This window comes from Squalius cephalus (genome assembly GCF_949319135.1).
Source record: "Squalius cephalus genome assembly, chromosome: 18".
Taxonomy (NCBI): domain Eukaryota; kingdom Metazoa; phylum Chordata; class Actinopteri; order Cypriniformes; family Leuciscidae; genus Squalius; species Squalius cephalus.
The window spans coordinates 16,592,164-16,619,281 of record NC_137139.1 but is presented as its reverse complement, the minus strand read 5'-3'; the positions used below and the strand labels follow the sequence as shown (position 1 = coordinate 16,619,281).

The 27,118-nt window shown below is 38.0% G+C and overlaps 2 protein-coding genes across 3 annotated transcripts in view; both read left to right on the top strand.

The window, feature by feature from the left end:
- Window positions 1–1,395: 1,395 nt before the first annotated feature.
- On the top strand, window positions 1,396–10,852 carry gata5 (GATA binding protein 5). Its single transcript, XM_079848396.1, has 7 exons — window positions 1,396–1,685; window positions 2,395–3,062; window positions 4,973–5,142; window positions 6,607–6,735; window positions 7,373–7,457; window positions 7,791–7,918; window positions 8,504–10,852. The coding sequence occupies exons 2-7, from the start codon at window positions 2,543–2,545 to the stop codon at window positions 8,621–8,623; spliced, it is 1,152 nt and encodes a 383-aa protein (XP_079704522.1). The 5' UTR covers window positions 1,396–1,685; window positions 2,395–2,542; the 3' UTR covers window positions 8,624–10,852.
- Window positions 10,853–16,680: 5,828 nt separating this feature from the next.
- Window positions 16,681–27,118, top strand: part of rbbp8l (retinoblastoma binding protein 8-like) — a 33,887-nt gene continuing 23,449 nt past the window's right edge. For both annotated transcript variants that reach the window (XM_079850296.1, XM_079850297.1), the window contains exons 1-5: window positions 16,681–17,004; window positions 19,821–19,937; window positions 25,553–25,609; window positions 26,173–26,338; window positions 26,417–26,593. The gene's annotated coding sequence lies outside the window, so the exon portion shown is untranslated. The remainder of the gene's footprint in view (window positions 17,005–19,820; window positions 19,938–25,552; window positions 25,610–26,172; window positions 26,339–26,416; window positions 26,594–27,118) is intronic.

The window sequence follows — 27,118 nt, the reverse complement described above, 5'->3', positions numbered from 1 at the left end:
TAACCTAACTACATAATAAATATATTTGTAGTTATATATATATATATATATATATATATATATATATATATATATATATATATATATATATATATATATATATATATATATATATATTAAGTTTGTGATGATGTGCCAAACTCTGAGCACATTTATTGACTAAACGAAACGGCTTCAATTGAAAATCCACCGATTTACTCAAACGCAGCATTGATTAAATGAAATGCCTGAGAGGTAAAGAAGGATTTATTTAACCTGTGTAGCCTTGCAAGTTCTCCGGTGATCAAACAGTCGCTCGCTCAGGTTGTGTGTGTGTGTGTGTGTGTGTGTGTGTGTGTGTGTGTGTGTGTGCTCAACTGTCCCTCTCCACGCGCTTGTGGCGCGAGCAATGAGATCACAGGTCGCAACATCACTATTAATCTCATTATCAGCGGCCTGTCGAGGAGACTGATTGGCGACCACCTTTCTGAAATGTATGATACTTTTTCAACAGTTGTTTACTTTAATTTATCACTAAATAGGCCTATCACAGAAGTAAAACCCCTATTCGATATTTTTTATCCATTTTCAATGTGCAGAAGTGTAATCATTCCCCTTAAAAATAATCTAAAGCGTGCGTCAGGAATTTTGTATCACCCCCTCTTATTTAAAAAAATAAAATAGAATAAAAATAAATAATGAAGAATTTATTCTTGATCTTTACATTAGCTCGTGTAATTATTGTTATTTACATCTTTAAAACTCTAATAGCTATTTCTATCCGAAAAAGGGAGGGGTGATAACTCAAACAATACCGCTAAGATAACAATATTTCCAACTGAGTATAATGAGTGTGATTATTGTTGTATCATCATACTAAGCTGTCGCTCGTATCTCTTATCTCTCTACAGCTTTTATAGAGAACACATCCAGATTTATCGGGTCATAAAATCGAGCTTTACGTTCTCTCACAGACAGCGAGGTTATTTTACTGCAACATTTTTATTTTACAATAAAGTAAAAACAAAATCCCAAGCCATTACAGTAGCGCAACAAAAACACGTAGCCCATTAACCCAGTGTAGGCTACCAAATACTTTTATTTCAAACTTTTGAAAATCATTTTAAATAAGTAAAATAGCCTACTGTTTTACAGCACTCTATAGGCTATGTGACTTTCCTATTGCGTATACACAGTTCTTGTTTGATTTTGTGCTTCTGTCAAAGCAATTTTCCAACTGCTTTTAATGTCTCTTAAAAGTTAACTTTCATCGACTAAAAACAATCGTTTAAAATACAGTGGACTCAGCAAATATAGATCTTCAGGTAGGAGAACACCCCTCCTCCGTCTATCCCTCTCATTCTTCTCCTCCTCCATGGGTCCTACCTTTGGAGTGCGTCACGTGGTTCTGCTCTTACAAATAACTCGCAGTAAAGTAGAGAGCAAATCAGAGAACAGTTATATTAGGCATTATCTCCAGCAGCAGCAGCAGCTATACCTCCAGATACAGACAAGGCACAGTGACAAGTCGAAACGCAGAGGACAACTATACGTTTTTTTCGTGAATCGCATAGCCTACTCGTTGAAGTTTGAATTCTGGGCTAAAATCAAGACGGAAAGAAGAGAGTGGGAACTTCAACAGCGATATTCAATCAAGTCACTTGGAAAAGAGGGTTCCTGACTTTATCACTAGACGTCCTTATCTGGTGAGATAATACAACGAGAGCTCTTGGATGAAATTGTTTAAGCCCTTTGCTTACAGCTATCAACGTTTTTATGTAATCTGCGTTTTCAGTGATAAAATATAGATGTTGGAGAGATTACAGTGCAGCTTGATTCGATCCCCGCAGATGATTTAATGGGTTCGGTATAGTGTTTTCCCAAGATATCTGAGACTGCTGCTGATAATTATTTATATCCCTATGTAAAGATATGGAAAGTAATTAATGTCATTTTAGTCTATTAAATACAAATAAGATACAGATAACCGAAAAATCATGACAATTATACGGGTTGTCCATCTTGACTGTTGCCAATTGCATATATATAAATATTATTGATTGTCTAAACGTTCTCATTTTAAGCATCGTCCAAATACACTCTTAAAAATAAACGTTCCAAAAAGGTGTTTTTGCAACTTTTCAGTGAACCATTTTAGAACATTTAATAATATAAATAAACTTTGGATGTTAAAAGTTCTTCATGGATCCATCAATACCAATAAACAACCTTTATTTTTAAGAGTGTATGTTTTGTGTGTGTGGAAAATGTAAGAATTTCTCGCTTTCGTTCAGTAGGCTAATTAGAAATTCAAAAGTATTATCATTAGATTTTTTTGAATAGGCTATATATTATTTTTGCATAATCTAATACTGAGAAAATAATTTGATTGGTTTATTTTTGGTTTGTCACCAGGAGTGAATTCCTTTTTTTTTTCCCTGAGGCCGCTGCTCAAGAAACCGTTGCATTGGAGATTTTGGACGTTATTCGAGGCTTTTACTACAATCTGGGCGGATTTCAAGATTTCAAAATCTGAAAGGATAGCCTAGTCATTGGATACAATATGTATTCGAGCCTGGCTTTATCCTCCAACCCGTCCCCCTACGCACACGATTCCGGGAACTACATCCACCCGTCCGCGAGCTCACCTGTGTACGTGCCCACCACCCGTGTACCTGCCATGCTCCAGACCTTGCCTTACCTACAGACCTGTGAGTCCACACACCAGGCCCATGGGCTCGGCAGTCACCACGCCTGGCCACAGACTGGCTCGGAGAATTCCTCTTTTAACCCGGGCAGCCCTCATCCTCCGCCCGGTTTCTCTTATTCGCACAGTCCTCCGGTGAGCAGCAGCACCGGCAGGGACGCCGCGTACCAGAATTCGCTTATGTTGAGTAACAGCGGCCGGGCAGATCAGTATGGAAGTGCTCTGGTGCGCTCTGTCGGGGGTTCCTACTCCAGCCCGTACGCGGCCTACATGAGCCCGGAGATGGCCACCTCATGGACGCCAGGGCCCTTCGATGGCGGCATGATCGGTCTTCAGGGACGCCAGGGAAGTCTACCGGGAAGGAGGTCCAGTTTAGGTAAAATTATTTGCCTCAACAATTTCGTTTTCTCCTTGATGGGACATGTAAATATGTACACTAAAATAACAACACCTTCACGATAATTTTGTCTGCGCCACTTTATTTAACGCTTTATTTAAGGATTTAGTGTCGCCTTTGATTCTGTTCCGCAATCCTTTTGCACAAGTGCATGTTAAAGTGAGATCTACTATATTACATTTGGGTCGTTAGTTTGGCAATAGTTTAAAATCCATCTTTCAAGTCAGCAGGCAAAAATGGTTGGAATGGAGGGGGTTTCGTTTGATGCTGTGATCTCACAATTTATTGCGGCGGTGTTGAGGGTTATTTATTGCTGTCTAGGTGTTTATGTTAGACCCTTCGTTGTTAGAAGGCATCGTTAGTTTGGGTTTGACTACACAGGCACATTGCAAATGCTAATCAAAACAAAACTTGATCTTATTCCACTAATACACATCCTTTAATGGGCAATGCAATCACTTTAATTTAAATGATAATTTAATTCCCTGCTATTGTCTGTCTACATGTGGATTGATGAAAGGGTCCCATGCGCACCTCATAATTGTGAGAACTATCCAATCTACTGTCACCTTGATCAAACTTTTCTAAACAGACCATTACAGTCAGATACACATTTAACGGCCGTTCCCTTTGAAGATCAGTGCTTTAGGCCGACACATTTTCTTTGATAGTCCATAAAATGTCACATTTAGTTCTTCAACTGTGGACGATTTATTCGGGCATACATACGGGCTCGGGCGTTTGATATTGAGCAGTTGCGTATTCTGATGTTTCGTTACATAAATGTTTAATAAACGTGTAGCCTAAATCTATATTACAACAAGCCATCAGAGAGATAAACAACGTATAATTTATATTTTATTATATTAAACAAACAAACAAAAACAAAAAACTTAATATTATTACAGAGATTATTAATGCCCACGTCTGATTTGAAATAAATCGTTGGAGGGCGTCACGTGTCAGATCTTGACTGATTGGTGACCCCTGGATCTTTAACACTGATAAGAGCTCCATTGACATTCCGTTCGCTTGAGGCCCTCGTGCCTCGTCAGCGGCCCTAATAGACACTCCAGTGACCCTGGATATGCTCGTATTAATCCATTCTTCATTCCATCTAAAGTTTTGTCACATTCCATACCGCTAAAGCTCAAGAAAACACCAGGCCTCACCTAAGGGTCTATCTTCATCCATCCAAAGTGCTGAGTTCTTCCAGTGCTTTAACAATAAAAACTACTATTATTATGTAGTAGACCTTTTCTCGACACATCGTTTAAAATTCCAATCATTTTATTTTTATTTTTATTTTATTTTTAATTTAGGACTATTTTACTTTATTATTTAATTTCGTTATTTTCCTTGCTCTGTTAGCAAACATAAACATTTTGAATGTGAAAATAATAACTATATTTCAATATTCTTCCTCTTTATATTTAGATTTTAGTGGAAGTATGAGGTTATGCGTCAAATCCATAGTAAAATATAGTTACAGTGAACCCTGATACTTTTTGAAAGGCATATTTTAAATACATACATATTTTAAAATGTTTGAATAATAGATAGGCATCGCTTCAAATTTAAACTGATTTCTGATCCCAGCTTAAATTACACTTTTTGGCATTCACCTGAAACATTAAAACGTTCGAATTTTTATTCATTTAAGGTTATTCGTATTTGCCTTAAAGAAATGAGACATGGCGACATTACAGAAATGACAACATTGAAAACATCTTATTACACTGATCCTTCCCCTTAAACTTTAACGATTAGCCTATTTCGTCTCGCGCTTTATTTTATGATTTTAACGAACATTGTCCTCTCATAAATCACTCTGAACCTAGAAGAAAACCTTGGGAAATGAATTAAAAACGAACTGTATGTCCTTTCAGACATGCTGGACGACCTGCCGTGTGAAGGGCGCGAGTGTGTGAACTGTGGCTCCATCTCGACGCCGCTGTGGAGGAGAGACGGGACCGGACATTACCTGTGCAACGCCTGCGGACTCTACCACAAGATGAACGGCATCAACCGACCTCTAATCAAACCACAGAAACGCCTGGTACATGCACACTTCTTAATTATTGTTAGTTAATTGTTTTTAAAGGCCTTTTTCAAACCAACACTTTAAATGAACACGTGCAGATGTTACCGTAAACAGTTTTTTTTTTTCTACCTGACCTATTGACCCTTAAAAATGACTTTCTTTGGTTTGGCCTAAAATAATCTGATTGATTCAGTCATATTAAATAACGTTTTTTACATGAATTAAAGCAGTCGTTTTAGATTTTTGGTAACACTTTATTTTACAGTGTCCTTGTAATTACCATAGTAATAACAGTAAATTATGCACAATTATGCAACTAACCCTTAACCAAACCCTAATACTACCCTGACCCTATAGTAAGTACATTCAGTTAATTAATATTACTCAGTACTTAAATATGTAATTAAAAAAATTGTAGCCAGATTATTATTATTTTATCGTGAATATGCTATAGTACAAAATATCCTGATGTTCCCAGACAATATCTAAACATTTTTTGCAGGTTTTCTGTAGTTGATACTTTTACAAAATAGTCTCACAAAATGAAATTATTTTTGCTTATATATAGAAGAGGTTGTGGGTTGATTTCAGGGTCAGGACTGGGAAGGCCAGTTGAGCAAAGCCTTCACTGCTGTCCTTTTTCCCAGGAATCTCTCTCTCTCTCTTTCTCACTCATTCTCTTTTTATACTCTCTCTCACACACAATTCCCTCACTCGTCTCTACCTCTCTGTTTTCATTTTTGCTTTCATGACCTTGTCCTTGGGTCGGACTGTTTTTAGCCCAAGCAGCGCAAAACTCAAAACAACACCCAACTTTATGGAGCTTTGAGCAGTTTCATTCTTACTCTAGAAGACCATTAATGTGTGCCAGTAAAATCCTCATTTGAATTCATAAAGTGGTGCTTGGAAGACCTGGTCACAGAGTTATCATCCATTTCCTCTACTTTTTTTTTTTTTTTTACCGCAGTTGCTTGCATTTACACTAAAAAAAGTTGATGCCTTAAATTTTTAAGTACAATCAACTTGGATGTTAAGTCATTTCAACTTAAATTACATTAAACTGACTTAAAAATTGAGTTGAATCTTGTATATCTTATAAAATTAGCTTAAAATTGCTTGTTTTGAGTTAAATCAATGCAAAAACATGTTGTCATAACTTATTGATCATATATTTTTTTTACAGTGCATGTTTACACTAAACTTAGCTACTGCATTATATTTTTAACAGCAAAATATTTTTATTACAACATATACCACCAAAGGAACATAAGCAAGAACATAGGGGGTGGGTGGGAGGATATACATTTGATCTCTCCCAGCTCTTTTCAAGGTTTGGCAAGCTTAACCTTTTTTCTCACCTTTGGTATGTTAAATATCTTTTTTTCTCTCATTCCCTCTCTCAAAATTCTCTCTTCAACTCTGTAAGATTCTTTCAATGTCCGCCAAATTAACCACCTTCTCAACTATTTGTCTCTGCAGCAGAGCACGTCACGACGAGCAGGTCTGTGTTGCACTAACTGCCACACCAGTACAACCACACTGTGGAGGAGAAATGCAGAGGGAGAGCCCGTCTGCAACGCCTGCGGACTATACATGAAGCTTCACGGGGTGAGTGTGGGATTCCGACCGCTGTTTCTAACCACAGCTCCATTTGGGAGGGTGCGTGTGCATGTTCACTTGTGTGTGTGCGCAAACCTGAAGTCCACGTGACGCAGAGGTCATAGGTGTGTTTTATCGGAAGAGAATGAGAATGAAGAGAGGAAGGGGAGTCGCTTAAATAATCTTTGTTCTGTAAACTTGTAATTCTCACGGTGAACAAAATGACTCCCACAAGAAAAGAAAAAAATTATATATATAATCTAGTTACATTTTTTAAACAACAAGACCCATATACCCAACTGAGTTGAATCACCATTATAATAGTCCTCATACAGCTTTTTTGCAGCGATGCCTTTGAAGAACCATTTTTGGTTTCCCAAAAAACCTTTCAGTGATCAGTTCTTAAAAGAACCATTTTTTTTCTTAGAGTGAGGAACAAAATTGAACATTTTTCCACTGTAAAGAACCTTTTGCGCAAAGAAAAGGTGTTAAAGGTTCTTCGTGGAACCATTGATGCCAGTTATGAACCTTTATTTTTAAAGAGTCACTGAACCACCAACTCATTTTTAACTCTTTGCAACTCTTGAATGGTTAATGAATAATCAGTCGTTAAATTCGATTCTTTTTTTCTTTACTCTTGTTTTAGGTACCAAGGCCATTAGCAATGAAGAAAGAAAGCATTCAGACAAGGAAACGCAAACCAAAGATGCCCAAAACCAAAGCATCCTCAGGTAAGAGCATTTTAAAAGACACATTTTTGAAAAAGATTTTTAGACAAAAGCGGACGTGAGTGATTTGGATGGAAGTGTGGGAGTGAGTGAGTCAGAGAATGTGTGGAGAGAAATATGGGGTGAGCGAGAGAGTAAAGGGAGGGGAAAGGGAGTGAAAGAGAGCAGTAACAGCACTTTTTTCTGTTATCAATGGACATGTGGTGCGTATGTGGCACCAGCACAAACACAAACGGATGTTTGACACCATTGATTGTCATTTGCAATAACCAGCATGTCGAGTTTGCTGATCTTTTATTGTGTCTGTCGTTCACAATTTGTTCTATTTGTCTTCAGGGTCAACAGTGTCTGGCGCTACGTCTCCCACTTCATTGCCTGTGTCAGAGAACGCCTCTACAATAAAGAGCGAACCCAATATCGCAGCTTCTCCGTATGCGGGCCAAACTGTTGTCTCAATCACACAGGTATGCACTCATGTGACTGATGGGATTGTGTTTTTTCTTTGTAGATGTCACCATCAATGAAAGCCAGTTATTAAATATGGGTTGGCTAAATGATTGATTCTTAAAAACAAACATTCTTTATTGGCATCAATGGTTCCATAGAACCTTTCCATTGCACAAAAGCTTATTTATAGTGGAAAATAGATTCTTCAGATTATTAAAATGTTCTTCACACTAAGAAAAAATGGTTCTTTTAAGAACTGTTCAATGAAAGGTTCTTTATGGAACCTAAAATGGATCTTAGTTCACGTAATAGTTGACGTAAACTGAACATTCTGTCATCATTTACTAGCCCTCATGTCGTTCTTTCTTCTATTTCGAAGAATGGTTAAGCTGTTTTGTCCATACAATGACAGTTATTGACTTCAATGCTCCAACATTATTTTTCAAAATATCTTCTTTTTTGTTCCACAGAAGAAAGTAAGTCATGCAGGTTTAGAATGAGATAAAAAAAAATCTGTCATCATTTACTATAGAGAACCGATCTACTGCAAAGCTCGATTTGGCATTTGTCAGCTAACAGTGTTTGTCTTTGTTCTGGTTAAGTCATCAACACAGTTGGACAGTGCCAGTTCAGCACATGTGGACATCAAATATGAGGACTACACATACACCCCAACGTCAATCGCCCCACAGAATTCCTGGTGCGCGCTGTCCCAAGCGTGATCTGAGACCTACTACCTTCTCTAAACCTTTCCAGTGCATTCTGGGAGAAAAGACTTTTAACAAGATCTACCTAATAGAACATTTACCCAAATGTAGACAGAGGAATGCAAGAGATCGACTGTAATCTGTGCTACTTTGCCTCGTCGATTTATCGTGGCATATCTGTCTGAGACTGTGATGTCACGGCTGATTCATGCAATTCCACCAAAATACGGCGGTGGACAAGCAGCGACTGCAGCGAGCAAGTTCCTTAAGCAATGATCGGGAGGACAAAAAACATGCTTTTTATGGCTTCTGAACATGTTTCATGGCTTAGATGGTAATGATTAACTTTTAAGATACATTATTTATGTTGAGATAAGAATGGTAGAGGCACACAAGTCTCTCCCATAATTCCCCTTATCCTTCAGGGAATGCGTCTTTATGGTCGTTATGACTTTAGATCGCATTCTTAGCCTGGATGAGTCTTTTAAAAGTTTCCTTGTTGTTTTTGATGATTCCAGACTCTGTTTAATGCTGTATTGTGTTCCTCCGACGATCCGAAGTGCAATGACCCTCACTTTTCAGCAATTTTTTTGAAAAGGCACACATTTATTTTAATTGTTCGAAATTTTGTGTTTTGTTTTGTCAGAATATGTTAACCTAAATTTATTTGCTGTATTTTGTTGATATATATTGGAATTATATCATTGTTTTATTGCATATAAAATTGCCAAACATTTGCTTTGTGTCTGCATGTGTTTGTAGGAGAATTCTCCTTAAAGGGATAGTTCTCCCAAAAATGAAAATTCTGTCATCATTTACCCGCCCTCATAAACCTGAATGAATGTATTTCTTCTGCTGAACACAAAACAAGATATTTTGAAGAATATGGGTAACCAAACAGTTATGGAGAACAAAATACTATGGAAGTCAGTATATTCATATATTCCCATATATTCTTAAAAATGTCGTCTTTTGTGTTCAGCAGAAGAAATAAACTCATACAGGTTTGGAACAACAGGAGGGTGAGAAAATGAGGAATTTAGGATTTTTGGGTGAAAAATAAACTGTTTACTTTTTAAACATTAATTAATGAAAATAAGTTAAAAACTATAGTTAACATATTTTTTTTTATTTTTTTTTTTATGAAGGAGTATCAGTTTCATACTGTTTTTATAACAACGAGGGGCCGTGTGGTGATTTCCATGGATTTATATTCATGGTTTCAGTGTGTATCTGTGAACTTTAATCTGATCTACCAACACAATCTTATAGCAATTAACTAAAATGACTATTTTAACAAACTGTTTAATAATTATTTTATATTTTTGTATGAATCTCATCATACGAAATCACGACCTCATAAAATACTTCCATTTCCTCATGAGATCAGGTTGGATTATCTCAGAATATTTGAAGGTTTGTCTTATTTTTTTGTGCTTCATTCCCACACACACAAAAAAATGTCCCATTCAACATGTTTTGTTTTCAAAGGTGGTTTGTTAATTTTTAAAACGTCCTGACTTTATAATGCCAAGACATAGGCCATATAGAAATTGTATATGAAGGCTTTGATGTTTATGACTTTATATAGTTCCTTTGTGTAACCTGTATCCTCCTAGGTGTTGCTGAGTGTTTGCCTGAATGACTCTCGGTGTCTGAGCGTACCTCTCTCCGCAAAGTGTTGGCGATCAAAGGTTGCGTTCCAGCTTGGCTTTATGGTGCTATGGTTTTGGGTTGGGCTAGAACATGTTGGCTCTTGGCAGGCGCGTCAGCATGAAGCCCACCCTCTTTACAGCCTCATGGCGACAGAGAGGCACCGCCATCCACCTTTATTGCTATTGGCTGAATTAGCTGGCTTTATCTCGTGGTGTCTTAGTTTTGTTGCCCAGGTGATGAGGTACAGGGTCAAGAAACTATTGCATCAGGTTCACAACCTCAGCCTCATGAGTAATGCTTTATAAGCAGTATTTGACTGTTTTTATACGCCCATGCCATCATCATCATCACATCACACAACCCGCCGAATAATTGTCTCTTCTGAAATGAGGTGCGGTGAGCTTGGACAGAGCAAGCATGCTTTATACGGTTCAAGACTACAAAGTCATCACTTTGAATCATTGAAACGCATCCAGTTCTCCTCAAACGACCTTCATCAGAGGGGCAAGCGATAGGAAAAGAGCCTGTACTGACATTAAAACAAGTGACAAGCTATTGTGTTTGTGATTAAATGTTTCAAATATGATGATATGGAGATTCTATTATTTTTTTTCATCGTCTATATTTAATGATAATTTCACATCTCCAAAGGTCGTGAACAGACCATGATGGTTTTCAGAAATGCTTGAGGTTAAGACAGTTTCAACCTTTTTTTTTTCCTTTCTATTATTCATGAAGATGGATATCTCATTTTCCCCCTTTCAATATTTTCTCTTTCATTTGAGCGTTTCTGAGGCAAAGACAGATTTTTCCCAAGGTCACCCTCCTTCATTCATTTTCTCTGCATTGCGCTCTCTATCCTGTGGTAAAAAAAAAAACAGGATATTGTAGAGCAGTTCTGACCATGAAGGAAGTTATGGAGGGGGCGACGATTCATCCTTCAGTGTGACAGTGGACTGAAGGATTGTTGCTAAGTGTGTGTGCCACAACGTGATGAATGGCTGTACACATTTTGTGACACTGTAACAGCATCTGACATGCTGCAGAAATCACCAGAATATTGGCTTCTGGGAATTCTGGGATGGCTCCATGGATTCATGGGGATTAAACATGGTATATAAAACCCAGGCTTTATTTTAAACTTTAGACTGCTAAAGATCACTTTCTTAATCAGTATTGATTTGTTTTCAAAAAATACATATTTTTATGAATATCTGTACTGTTTCTGAACTGCATGTATTTATTTGATCAAAATACAGTAAAACAGTAATAGTGTGAAATTTAATTACAATTTACAATAACACAAATACAAACTGTTTTATACATAAAATATTTTAAATTGTTCATTTCTAAATATTCTTGTGATAGCAAAGCAACATTTTCAGCAGCCATTACTTCATGGCTGATTAATATTTTTTTTGTTTGTGGAAACCGGTATAAATATAATTTTTTTATTATTATGTAAAATTGTCCTTGCTTAATAAAATGATTAAAATTATTGAATAAAATTATATATATATATATTAAAACAAAACCAGTCCAGTCACCACAAAACCACACAAGGGTAAATTTTTTGAAAGTGAGATTTATTCATCATCTGAAAGCTGAATAAATAAGCTTTCCATTGATGTATGGTTTATTAGGAAAGGACATTTGGAATCTGAGGGTGCAAACAAATCTAAACATTGAGAAAATCGCCTTTAAAGTTGTCCATTTATGTTTGCCATTGTGCTGCATTCACTCACAAAAATATTTTTTTTATACATTTACAGTAGGAAATTTACAAAATATATTTATGGAACATGATCTTTACTCGATATCCTAATGATTTTTGGAATAAAAGAAAAATCTATCATTTTGACCCATACAATGGCTATTGCCACAAATATACCCGTGCGACTTGTGACTGGTTTTGTGGTCCAGGGTCACACACACATATAGGCTACAATATAATAAATAAAAATAAAAAATTACATATTTAAAACATTATTTTTTGTAACCACCAAGTTCTGCCTGCATGAGAATCCACATGCGTGCAGACACACACACTCAATAGTAGGCTATGCAAGATAAAATTAATTGGCTACAATGCTGTCAATCATAAACCTCAGTGGTATATGAGGTAAATTATATTCTTACATGTATTACAACTGTTCTGTGAATCATTTCAAATGACTGCATCCACTGAGATCAAGATATAAAACTAGAAATGTTTGATTGAAAATGATGTGGGCCTGCTTAACCCTATAGAGGAAGACGTTGCACCTTCGTTTTGTTCACCTGTGTGCACTTGTGTATTTGTCAGGGCAGTTTGTGTTGGGGATTTCCTCAGAATGAGCCGTCAGATAGCAAAGCTGCCAGAGATGCCAGTGCCAGAACACACTAAAACTGCAATGTGTTCTTATATGACCCCACTATAAGGCCTGGGAACAAGCCAAGCGTGGGGGAGAAAGAGAGAATCAACAATAATGCTGCAATAATAATGAGTCTTGCTCCAAAGGTGCATCCAGCTGACGTCTTCATTCAGAAACGCTCTCAAGAGAGGAGTTTTCTCAAACTTTGTCTTTGTGGACTATTAGAGGTGAACGAGAAGGATCAAGCAGCAGTGTTCTCATTTCTCACCTTTTAGTTGCGTCATCATTTTTGCCAGTCTGCAGTTCTCAAAGAACACCAAGGCTCTCAGAACGCACTATCAGTAAAATGACCTTCGAGGTGGCCTATAGCATTTGTGAACTATTAGAACTGCCAAAGCTTTCTTTCTCTTGCAGTCTCTCTTTCTTCACAGCATTACACCAACTGACTGCCTTATTGGCCCCCTGCAACTAAAAAAAACACCCCTGTATTCCCTAAGACACACACTGTCACTGGCACTAGTGTGTTTGTGTTAGTAGCTCTTGGGGGTTCACCACAGGACTCCTATTATATTGTAATTGAGGACTCTGTTCTTGAATATGACCCCCACCTTTGGCATTCTGGAAGAATACAGAGTAACTGGGACAAATGGTCCAATTCAGAGGACAAATGAATCTATTCTTTATGGGGCAACATTACCATTCTATGTTGTAATAATAATACTAATCATTTGAATTAACCCCAATCTCAGATGGTCAGCATGCTCAATGTTATTACTTAAAGGAATATTTCACCCCAAAATAAAACTTCTAGACAGAAAAGAAGATATTTTGATCTGTTTTATACAATAAAGATCAATAGGGGCCCAAACAAAACAAATCACTAATGTATGTAGAAGAAAGAACAGAAGTCATACAGGTTTGGAATGACATCAGGGTGAGTAAATGATGATACATTTTCAGTTTTGGGTGAACTTTATCAATGTAGTAAAAAAAAAAAGAATTCCAGTCCCTTTGGATGTGTCCTAGATGACAGGGTGATTAAAGGAGAGTCGCTCTCCCCTAATGCACTCACAAAAACAAAAACAAGAGGGTGACCCCGCCTATCCAAAGGTCAAGGTGTGCACAGGCCAAAGGTTGTGTTACAACCAAAGGCCCATAAAACAAAGTGCATCTATGTACATAATTATCACAGCAAAATGGCACATGCACACACACTCAAATCTAATGCAAGAACATGCTCACATAGGCTACTGCAGCTACACTGCACACATTTACAAAGTAGGGCAGGTGTTCGGTGTTGGTTTTTGCGCACACACACACACACACACACACTCACACACACTTTTCCGGTCACACACCTGGCCAATAGTCAGCTTCATTAGACACATATATCAAATACTCACTGCCTGTTACACGATCACAGTCAACAGTGAGTTACTCATTAACATGTTTTAAATCATAAATGGCATTATATTTATGATTTATTAAAGAAAATATGTGAGGTCATCATTGGGATGTTTGCATATGGTGCATGTAATTTTAGCTAATATTATTAAATCAGCTTTCCTGTTGAAATTTTTTTTTTTTTTTTTTTTTACAGATTGCAAGACAAGTTGTAATGGAGGCTATGAGCAAAATATGCCAGAACAAGATCAAAAATACAAATCTGTATTAACTGTACTATTATCAACTTGTACTGCAATGCTGGGCCATTTAAACCCTTATGTCCACAAGCATGGGTAAATGTTTTACCAATTTTTGACTGCCCTTGAATATGGAAAGTGATTTTAACATTTACTTCTTAAAATGATCTAGCACATTTTTAATTACTAGTAGGTACATTTGTAGTGACTCACTAGTAACTAACTGAATACTATTCTTCCTACTATTATTCCTTTTGCTACAGATCACTATAGTGCCTATACTAGTCTAGAAAATATAAACAATTGCATTTTACAACATAACTATTTTAATAGCTATTTTTAAGAACAATTCTCCATAGTGAAAATAATATTTTAAATGACCAATAGAAAAACAATAGGTACTAGTGACTAATTATACTAGTCACTATTTGAAGTAGCCTAGGCTACTATCATCCAATGAATAAGTTATATTCGTAGGCTACTATCTAATGAATATTTAATAGAGAAATTGAAAAAGATGCTGGTTACTGGTATTACATACTCGTAAATTAAATAGGTTGTACAAATATATAAAAACGTTACTAGTTACTTAGTACATGTGTGAACGGCTTGCCATATCTTGAGTGCGTTTGAAGGTAAGTGGAATTGGGAGGGGCTGTTGTGCGCGTGTGTGTCCTCGTGCATTTTTCCTGTTATGGGAATTAATTCCATTTCACATGGGTATTATTAGAGGTGGTCGTTACTAAACTTAGCTTCATTCTCTAAGTTATTCATTCTCTAAGTTTGTCCATGCATGGACAAAAAAGAAATGGCAACAAATAACCAGACCGACGAGGAAAATGCCAAAATAAGAAGGAAAATGGCATTGTAAACGATGAAACGGAGACGTCTGAGAGCGATGACTTCCGTGGCCGGGAGCAAGAACGTTTCCTTGCCGTGGAAAAAGAGTCAGGAAGGGAAAAATAGTTGAGGGGTAGGTGTGGGGGTAAAGAGAAAGAAAAAACTCCATCTACGTCTACAATCAATGCGCCCCTCCTCCCCCATGTCGCCGCCATCTCTCAGGCCGTAATTTACGATGCCTCGCTATTTATTTGGCGCACACCTCCCGGTAAAGCTCCGTTAACAAACTTCGCACTTTGCCAACTCGTTTTGCAGGTATATTGTATGCAAACCGAGTATTTATTGTGTTTTGTCACGAAAAGGTGGCATGTGAAATGAGACGTCTCAATTTATTGTGATGTGAGTTATGAAATTGACAGTCTATTTCAATCTCTGTTTTTACGTTTCTAAATAGTTTTAGGTTCCTCGATGTTATAGCTTCACCTCCCCTTCAACTTTGAACCCTGAATAATAATAGGCCTACTTGCCAAAAAAACTCGTTGAATCTGCTTGTAACAAGCCACAGTGAGAAAAATACCAACAAAAAAAAAACCCTGTACACTTATGAAAATCTCCAAAGTTGTGGTATTGTGTGTATAGGCTATGTGTGGTGTGTGTGAGAGAGTGTCTATTCATTCATCTGTCATCAGGGAGGTTTGGTAAGGAGACTCCGTGGAGCCCAGAACTCAGGGGTCAAGTCCAGGTTTTCCCAGCCCCCAGCATCCCTCCCGCTCTCCTCCGCTCCAGAGAGATGGACAGAATCAGGGAGAGGCGTGAAGGGATGGGGAGGAGAGGACATGAGCCTGAAGTGATAGATTGATGCTTAAGATGACGAACAGTGGGAACGGATATTATGGACGAAAAACAGTTTACTTTTACATTTCGCAGCCAACGTGTTTGGCTTCTGCTTGCAGGTTTTTTTTTGTTTTTTTGTGGTTGTGTGTCTTTATTTTACATGTCAGCTCTGATGGGAAAGACTGGATTTTGCATATTGTTAGGGAGACAGTATCCATTTTGCTAATGTTTTCCAGAACATTCAAGAAAAATGACGTTTTGCAAATTCACAGAATTTTCTATCTTAAAACAATCTTACTCAGAACATAATTGTTAAATGTTATCAAAGCTGAATTTTCAGCTTTATTTCTCCAGTCTTCAGTGTCACATGCTGATTTGCTGCTCAAGAAACATTTCTTCTTATTATTAATGTTGAAAAAAGTTTTGATTCATATTTTTGTTAAAACCATGATAATTTTTTCAGGATTCTTTGATGAATAATAATATATATATACAACATTGTTTACATGATATTTTGAAATGAATGAGTTGTTCTCTGTCATGCACAAATTAATGATAAAGGTGTAAAAATAAATCAGCATAATGGAAAAAATATCCTTGATATCAGAAGCATGAGTGTAAGATGCATCCAAATAATTGCATTCAATTCTAAATGCATTCAAAACCTTAATATGCTCCTCCCGGTTTCAAATCATTCTTGCGCCTTTGCATAGTGTCTCGATTGTGTTCATTTGGCTGTTATCCGTTTATTTAAGTGCTAGTGCTGTAAGCTGAGACCCTGTGCCACACTATGACCCTGTTGTAAGTAATGTCCTCTATGTCACCCTCTCAGTGTGTGTCCGTCTGTCTGTCTGTCTTCTTTTCTGTCTCCTCAGGTGAAGTGTGGAGTGATGAGGCCCAGGACTGCTCTCTCTCTCTCGCCTTCTCGTCTCCAAAGTGCCAGGCATTTCATGCAGGGTGAGAGACGTTGCTGAGGTGTGTGTTATTCTTGATGTCGGCCTCCAGCGGGGAGCAGGAGTCAACACAGCTAGTTACATACACTGCGCCATCAGCCTGTCAATCAAGTCAGGTAAGCACACCCCCTATTGGTTCATGCTCTCACATGCACACTCAAAAATACAGTATGCACTAGTTTCACACATAAGACACCTCTAATGTAAATGTAATGTATGCACACCTCATTAGAGGTGCATGTTGTTCTCCAATGTTTCCTGAACTCTGAGCCCTTTCATTCCTGCCTCATTATTTTACAGCATAATCCATCTGCAGATAATAACCATTTGGGCAATCAGTGACTGAGTTTGCCAAAAGATACCACACACTTCATAAAAAACATATAATCATCATATCTCTGTGTATATAGTTAATACATTTACTGATGTTCTTATGAATTTGTAATCAATAAACAAACCAAATAATTTACATTCTACTAATAATCTAGCCATTCAATCCCTGATTTATTAATTATCAACCAAACAAAAAGAACGTTATACCCTACTGTTCAAAAGTCTGGAGTCAGTAAAAAAAAAAAAAAACAGTAATTTTGTGAAAAAGTATTACAATTTAAAATGACTGTTTTCTATTGTAAGACATTTTAAAATGTTATTTATTCATGTGATGCAAAGTTGAATTTTCAGCATCATTACTCCAGTCTTCAGTGTCACATGATCCGTCAGAAATCATTCTAATATGATGATTTGTTACTCAAAAACATTTCTTTTTATTATTAATCTTAAAAAATGGTTGTACTGCTTAATATTTTCAGGAAACTGAGATTCAAATTTTTAATAAATAAAATTATTATTAAAAAAATCTTACTGACCCAAAACTTTTCACACACACACACACAAACTGTTTACTTGTCATGTGACCATGATTTATATATAACAATACAGTTTTAATAATATATTCATAATAGACCCTTTAAATATTGTGTGTGCGTGTGTTATGCGTATAATGTGTATTATTTTACAGTAACAACAAGACTTGCTAGTCAAATATCCGCGATCGCAAAACACGTGAAACCTAGTTTTTGTCAGGGCTGATTTTTGCATAGTCACATTCCATTAGAAACGTTTTCATGAGTGGAATGAACTTTGACCCTGCCCCGGTCAGCTGAACTCTAGCCCACTCATTAATTTATAGACTCTGTGCCATCTGATTGGTGCTGCACTGATGATGTCAGCCCTGAAACAGCAGCACTAAATTATAATCATAGCCATCGTAAAGACAAGGGCCTGCTGCACATGTGGAATTCTTTTCTCTCTCTTTTTTGCCTTCTCTTTCATTATCTCTCCCCTCTTCATCGTCTCCACGCAGGATTTCCTTATGTTCCTGTCTCCGTCTGTCTATCTATTTCTTTTCTCTTTGTCTGTCTGTTTCTCATGTTCCTCCATTCGGGTTAATCTCTCACCCTTTCTCATTCTGTTGTCTCCCTCTCTCTCTCTCGCTGCTTCTGAACATGCACTTTGGATAACCCTGTTTTCAGAACCTCCGCTGCACTTTGCAGATAGATGCAGCCTATTTATTTTACTGTAAGAACACAGCAGACACAGGGAGCCAGAGAGAAAGCCAAAGACACATATATTCTGGTGGGTTAAATCCAAAAGAAGTTGGCTGAAAGTAAGTGTGCGTGTGTGTGTGTGTCTGCCGACTACATCTTCAAGAGAGCCCTCCAGATTTATAGAAGTGACTCTAGACCTTGAAATATTTGTAATCATGATTTGTTTGATTATGTGGGGGAGTGGAGAGAGAGCTGGAAGTACTTTAATACTGAATTCTCTCTCTGTCTCTTTGTCTCTCACTATGTCCCCCCCCCCCCCCCCCCCCTCACACACACACACACACACACACACACACACACACACACATAACATACAACCCAACCCAACCCAACCCCTAACACACAAACACTACATCACTGCCTTTCGTACCTATTCGAGCTCTTACAGTATAGTACTCGCATCTTAATTCTGATTGGTTCCAAGGATGCTGGTTCTTTTATTAGAATTGCACAGGTTTGTGGACGTCATAACAGTTCCATTTCATTACATTTTTTAAATAATATAAACACATTTTTAATAATTCATATTCTAATAATTGTTAATTTCTAAAAATGTATTAAATCTGGTGTCATTGTTGAACTATTCGTCTTTATAGGCCACAGAATTGGAACAGCCGTCGTTCCTGAAGTTCAACACATCCCACACCGCTTATATGTTTGTTTTTGGCAAAGCTTTGCAATAAGGTTTTATCTGTTTACATTAGTTAACTACACTTGGAAACATGAACGAACAGTGAATAATACTTCAACAGCATTTGTTAAAGGGTTAGTTCACCCAAAAATGAAACTTCTGTCATTAATTACTCACCCTTATGTCAGACCTTTGTTCATCTTCGGAACACAAATTAAGAAATTTTTGATAAAGTCCGAGAGCTTTCAGTCCCTCGATTGAGAGCAACACAATTTACACATTCATGGTCCCAATCGAGGGATAGAAAGCTCCTCCTTTGTGTTCGTGAAGATGAACGAAGGTCTTACGAATTTGGAACGACATGAGGGTGAGTAATTAATGAACTAACCCTTTAAACTTAGTTATTTTCAACATTTACTAATACATTTAAAATGTTTAAAGTTGTATCTGTTAACATTAGTTCATGCACTGTGAACTGACATGAACAAACAAAATATTTTAAAACGTTCACAGATTCTGTCTGGGCTTAGGTAAAAAGGAAGGTTGCATGTCTCATGGAGAAATGTTTGTCTGAAAGGTATGGATCTCTCTCTCTCTCTCTCTCTCTGTCTCTCTCTCTCTCTCTCTCTCTCTCTCTCTCTCTCTCCCTCTCTCTCTCTCTCTCTCTCTCTCACTGTAATGGTATTTGTAGAGTTTGATAAGCTCCTCTCTGACGGCCTCCTGTCCTGATGATGTGGACGCAGAGACAAAGGCCGACTGCTGCATTCTTCTGAACCTAGAGTTTAACACATGCTCAGATAACAGAAAGGTATTTACAGCACACTTCACTGTTACCTCAGAAAAAGCGGCCTGAATCTAGAGCTTATAAACTAATGCTGCATTAAACGACAGAAGAGCATTTACACAATAGTTCTTTTAGTTTATTGTATGGAAATTGTTTTACGTGCCAGAATTGATTGGCAAGACTTTTCCATCTGTCAGCTGCTGCTGTCATTTAAATGAAAAGGATGAGGATAAAGCAAGATTTCAATGATGTCATTAAAAGAGAAGTGAGGTTGGTGAGCTGTAGTTATCGCTGTGATGTCACTTTAATATGTGCCGATTAGACTGCAGTCAGTGTGACTGTGAGTGTATCAGTGAGCGGCAGGCCTGTCCATCTGAAGTCCCGCTGGGATTCCTCTGGCTGTGTCTCATTGTGCTGGACCCTGTAAGACAAAGGGTTAAGTAAATGTTTGGGGAAGATAAGGCCACTCACACTGACAGCATGCAGACTTCAGGGACCGGGCTCCACTACGGCCAGATACACACACACACACACACACACACACACACACACACACACACACACACTCCTCCTCACTTTTGCCTCTTACTCAATTTCAAATTTTCTCTCTCTCTAAGGATTACTTCATCTCTCTATTCTATCTCCACGACTGTGTGTGTACAGTTTTGTAACGAAGTCGCCAACATCTTATATTACATTTTCATATCCTCATCATATATCTTAACGTTGAATTAAATATAAATAGGCCTATGGCATTTTCTTTTATTCAGTACTGTGGATTGAGATGATTTTTGCCATGTTCACTGGCTGCTAAGCATTGACTTTTGACAGTTTTCTTGTGAATATTATTTTAATTGATAATCATTTATAGGGTTTTCCCGTGTTCTAAACTTCACTTTTTTAAATCCTATTAATCTTTTGTAATATCCTTTTAACAAAAGCCAGATCGTGACTTTGCGTCATCTTCCAGGAAGTGACATCAGTTTTGGTGGAAAACAACAACATAAACATCAGTTAGTGTTAATTATCAGTTAGCGTTTTTTTTAATTATGACATTACAGTTTATAAAAAACATCCATTCTGTACATTTTCTAAAACAAGGTTATAATAATTAAAGTTTAAGTGTCTGAGTTTGACCAAAACATATCTAGTATAAGAGTCTAGTATATCCTTTTATAGAAATGCTTCCTTTAAATTACAGCACAAACATACTCATTATTCTTTTTTTTTATCTCTTTTTTTTTTTTTACTTCAAAACAGTGCATAACAGGATTGAGTGACCTAACTGCAGTGAACATGGTTGTATAGAGGCTGAGAGGTTTCTTTGTGTGTGTATGAGAGAGAGATTATGTGTAACACACAGCAGTATTATGTTTTAGGTAGCATAAGGCAGTGGGAGGGAATGGTGGAGACTTTCTTTGCATGGCTGTTCCAGCTGCTATCTCCAGCTACAAGACTAAAAGTCTGGCCAGGAAAACAGACTCGCACACACTCACTCCTATTTTCTTTAATGTGCTCTGCTCAGTTTTTCCTACTTTAAAAACAAGCTATAGCGGTCTGATAAGAGAGGAGGGCCTGTGTACCTGTGTTTGTGTGAATGCCACTGTGTCATGTTCCTTTTTTTTGGAGGGTGTGTAGCATTACTCATTTGAGCTATGACATTGCGGTCATTAGTGCTATTAGCATCAGGGTAAATAGCTATGAAATACTTTGTCACATTAGCAAAACTTAATTTAGTGTCATTTTGTGTCAATTCATGACAGCTTGTGAACTGAAGGTGGGCCTACAAATACAAAAAAGCCATGTCACTTATTATTATCATGTTTTCTGAGGCAGAGTACCCTAGTAAAATGGTTACTTTAGTGGTTTTTTGGATACACTGTAAAGAAAGTTGCTAAGTTCAATCAACTTGGATGTTTAAGTCATTTCAACTTAAACTACATTAAACTGTCTTAAAAAATAAGTTTAATCATGTAAAACTTAAAAAAATGTAAATTATGTTGTCATCATTTATTGATCATATGCTTTTTTACAGTGTATGTACTTTGGAAATACCATGATTCTTTGACATGTACCATGTTAATACCCTGTTTATCTTTGAATTGGCTTGAAGTAGCATGTAAATATCATGGTGCATGATTTTGATAATCATTCAATACCGTGGTATCGAAGTGTCAAGGTGTTGCCATCTGATAACATCATGCTGACTGTACCATGGTACCGCCACAGTACTTTTTTTAAGATCAACCCAGCACAGTCTCCTTCATCCAGTTTCAATACAGACAAATGAGCCCTGAAAATTCATAAACTTCCCACTTTCCGTTTACTTCTTACTTTCACACATATTAAAATTATGGCCTACATTTTACACAAATAGGAGATCATAAATTCAACCGCAGACGTCAGCTACACAATGAAGTGCTGCCATTGATGTGTTCTCGCCATACACAAACAGTGAACGCTCTCCGTACACAGTTAGACGTTTTGTTTTTCTCCATAATTGGGCTGTAGAATAAACACGGAGGTTAGGTTGTGGAGCAGAGATGTCAGATAGTTTACGGAGACTTCATTCATGTACGGTCAAGTCTGATTCAGCCAACAGCTAATAAGTACGACGAACATCGTGTCAAATTGTCAGAGACGTCCAGAGTGGCTCGGTTAATGATACACAGTCCTTGATTTGTGTGAGCTGCTAAATAGCAGTAACATTAGTTCAGCTGTTTTAATGGCCTTGTTAGCATGTCAATGAAAGATCAGTATATCAAATGATGTATTACCTGCCATCTTAGTTATGAAGAGCTAGCACCAGCAAAAATGGGGGGAAAACAGTAAATTTAGTTTAAAAGTGTTCTTGGATCAATGTGAATCATAACATATAGTGGGGGTGCATCCTTTCTCAGCCAGTGAAGATTTAGGTGGACAGCTGTTTGAAATGGGGGAATGTATTCACGAACCTGGAAATTAGCTTGTGCTCTTTGGATAATCTACACCTTCGGGAGGACTGGGAATCTAAAAACGCCCTCCTATCCTTCTCTCACTCCCCCCACTCTGTCCATCTCTTGTTCTCTTTTTGGTTCTGTTTCTCTCTCTCACACACACACACACTGACACAAACACATTCAGACTTTCTTTATATCTCTCTTTCCATTGGCTCTACCCCCTCGCCCATTACCATGACCCTTGTTCTTCCCACTTACTTTCTCTCCATTCTCTCTCTGTCTCTCTCCCTCCCTCCTGCTGGTTTTATCAGTGGTCCTGCTCAGTGTCCTACTGTCATGTCTTGATGTGATTTATGTCATGGGCTGTGAAGTTTACTTATCTCCTCCCCCTACACACACTCTCTCTCACACACACACTAAGGAGATGGCTCCCACTTTCTAGGGCTCAGCCAACCTGGCTCCTCTCCCGCCCAGCACCCAGACCCGGCCAGAGTGAGTAAGCAGGGTGTGTTGTTTGTGGTAGCGAAAAGTGTGAGGGTCTCAAATGAGATGGCCGTTATTTAGTGGACAGTCAAAGGTAGTGATGTATGTTCTGTCAGTCATGAAGCTATAGATTTTCTTCCAAATCCATTCCTTCTCTAGCCTGTCCTATCCTTGCCTATCCTATAATATCCTGGTCAACCCTATCATATCCTGGCCTATCCTAATCTATCCTGTCTTAATTATCCTATCCTATCATATCCTGTCCTATCATATCTTGGTCTGTCCTATTATTTCCTGGCCTATCCTATCCCTTCCTATCTTGGCCTATCGTACCCTGGCCTATCCTATCTTTTCCCAATCCTACCCAGTCGTGTTCTATCCTATCCTATCCTATCCTATCCTGGCCTATCCTATCTTTTCCCAATCCTACCCAGTCGTGTTCTATCCTATCCTGGCCTATCCTATCTTTTCCCAATCCTACCCGGTCGTGATCTATCCTATCCTGGCCTTGCCTACTGCATACTATCCTACCTTGGCCTATTATATCCTATCTTATCCTGGCCTATCCTATCCTTTCCCAATTCAACCCTGCCTTGATTTATCCTATCCGGTCATATTATACCCTACCCTGTCCTGATCTATCCTGTCCTGTCCTGTCCTATCCTACCCTGACCGATCCTATCCTATCCTGTCCTGTCCTGTGCTGTCCTATCCTACCCCGACCGATCCAATCCTATCCTGTCCTGTCCTACCATCACTTATCCCATCCAATTATATGTGAAGAGGGCTGTATTCTTTTCTTCATTCCTTTTTTTGAGTCTGAATCTTTGCCCCTTAACTATGACCAGTCATCTGGCTCCAAATATGTCATTTCCTCCATCCAGTGACTCACACTGTAACTCACAGCGAATCCAGCTCCATTTGTATGTCATTGTTCTGTCTGTAATTTTGAAATACTTTCATCCCAGTGTCTGCTATGTATGCTTGTGATATTTGTGAGGTGCATATGTGATTTGTGTATGTGTGCATGTGTGCGGTGGAGAGGTCATCCACATCTCTCGTCTACACGGCTCTTAGTGTGGACCCTTTGATGTGCTTTTAGAATGGCCATACAGCTCTCTGCTTTACCTCTCGCTTGACAATTGTTTATTAGTTTTGAAACGGCTTTAGTGGACATCAGGCTCTCTGAGATGGCGCTTTTGAGGAGAGGGCGACTCAAAACTCACCCGAAACCCTCCTCCTCAGGAACTGGACCCATGACAGTGAGTCACAGAGACCTTTAGAGTTTTAAAGGAGACTCGGGACTGCTGGGGTGAGGAGTTTGAAAGATGGAGGAATGGATAGGGTGAATGTTTCAGTAAGAGCAAGAGAAAGTTTGAGATGGTCACAGAAGAGCACAGGAGAGGAAAGAGACAAGGGAGAAGACCACCCTGGTCTTTAAGAGCTCATTGTGTGTGAGATTTATAGCAATGGTTACTGGTTTTGAGAGGTTTTTGAGTGTCCTGTGGAAGTGCTAAGAGAGTGCTGCATAAACGCCTCAAGAGCATTAGGAAACTGACATATATGCAAAGGGACAGCACGACAAAGCAGTTAAATACTGGGCAAATCTTTGTAAAAATGACTTGAGGTAAACATAATTCACAAAAATCTGGATAATTCACCTTAAACAGGTTGCTGTGTGTTTTGGAACATATTAGCTGGCTTCCAAGTTGGTCATCAGAGTGCATCTTTATTATATATTTTTTAATTGCTGTATAGTAAGATATTTATTTTTGTTAATACTTTAAATAAGTAAAAAACGGTCATACACTTAAAGATACAATCTCTGAAAACCTTAAAAATCATTTAAAATCAAATATCTTATACAGTGTTTCTTTTCATGCATTTTTTCTGTGTAGTTTGTTTTTCCGCACGACTGTGTGTACTCTGGAGGTGACGAGGGGAATTTTTTGTAAGAGGACAAAGACTTTATTTTGTAATAATATACAGGCCATCTTATGCATTTCTATGCAGGTTAAAATACCAAGCAATCACATTCAAATTATTTACATGAAGTACATTCTAGACACACATGACTAATATAGTCCCTCTTTTTTTTTTTTAAAGGAACCAGCACAATGCTATTATTAATAATTTGCTGTGAGATGTCACTTAAAGTTGCAATTGCTAAAATTATTACTGCAAGTGCTTTTTTTGTCTCTGTTTTTCTAAAATCAGGAAATAAGTGCACAACTGCAGCTGCTTCCTCCAGAGGCTGTCAGAAAACATGTACATGTACGTAAGAACATTTTATAACAATTTGAATCAGTTTAATATCAATATGTTATCTATATTTTTCACGAAGTCTCACTGAGGTTTTAGAAACCTTTGTCCAAAAGAAGATCTGGACATCATGAAATGACCAATGCAGACTCTGAATTAGCAAAACATCATTATGTAGTCAATACAGTCATGCATGAATCCATCACAGCAGTATGTCAGGTCAACGAGGCACTGAGAACATAAATAGGACAGTCTGTCTCCATTTCTACAGTCTGAAGTCAGCTGAATATGAGAAAAATATGCAAATTACCAAAAAATGACCTCAAAGTTGCTGTGTATTTGATATAATTGTGATTGGTACATTGGTTTATTTTTTCAGAGGATTTTTTGGACAGTGTTTTGTTTTATTTTAGGCTCTATTGAACAGTATTTCGAGGGAATTCGGTGAGGTAATGTGATGGATCAGTCTGCCCCTAGATAAACAGTGCTTTATATTGGTTTTAGATTAATAATCCAGATACAGCAGTTTCTCCTGCACTGGTTTTTCCACTTAATTTTTCACATCTCTTTCTCAGGAGTCGAAGAGTTACTGAGAGTTCAGTTCATTTGTCTTCTCTCAAATAAAGAGAGACTCCCTGCAAATACGTCTAATCTTCCCTACCGCTCTTTTCATAACCATCACTTTTCCCTCTTTCCATGGGACATGATGCGTTCGCTCCGTCTTATCGCTGTGTACAAAGGGTAAGAAAACACTGGGATGTTTGGTTTTTAATAGGCCTGTGTGGTGTAATTGGCTAATTGCTTTATTTTTCTCTGAAGGGTTCTGTGTTCTGTCATAGAGGCAGGAGGCCATAAACACATATGAGCATCTCCCTCACTGTCAAGGCTTCCTGAGCTGCGATTGGCAGAGGGCTGCACTGGCACCGCAGCCGATTGGCTGGGCTGAGGATGAATGGCCATGCTGACAACCAATGGGGCCAGATGAGGGTTAGCCGGGTGAGATATGGGACGCCGCATTCTTGAGCACTAATCAAATCTTATGAGCTTTCACTGATGGGTATGTGTTATGTTTGTTGATTTCCCTTCATTAGTCTTTACAACGTCTACATGTTCTTATGCATTTTTGTGCATGTGATGAATCATATTCATAGACATCTGTATAAATCCTCAATGTGTAAGGGGGTTTTAGATCAGTTTGTTTCAAGAGTTCAATTGCAGGAGGAACCAAGACAAGCCTCAACAGATTCAAACACACACATTTTGCAGCAAGCTAATAAAGTTTATATTGAAGAGGTTCTGGGGTCAAAGGTCACATGCTGCCCTCTGCTCAGCCTCCCCTCACCACTCCATCTAGTGCTCCTACAGGAGAGCTGAAAATACGCTGTGATGGATGTAAATCTGAACCTCCCTCTTTCTCAGTCTACCTTTCTGTGCTCATCAGACCATCTCTCATCATCCCTATTAGTCCAGATGAAGATGGATATGGACAGTCAGTTATTTATGGATTAGGCTGGAGCTCTA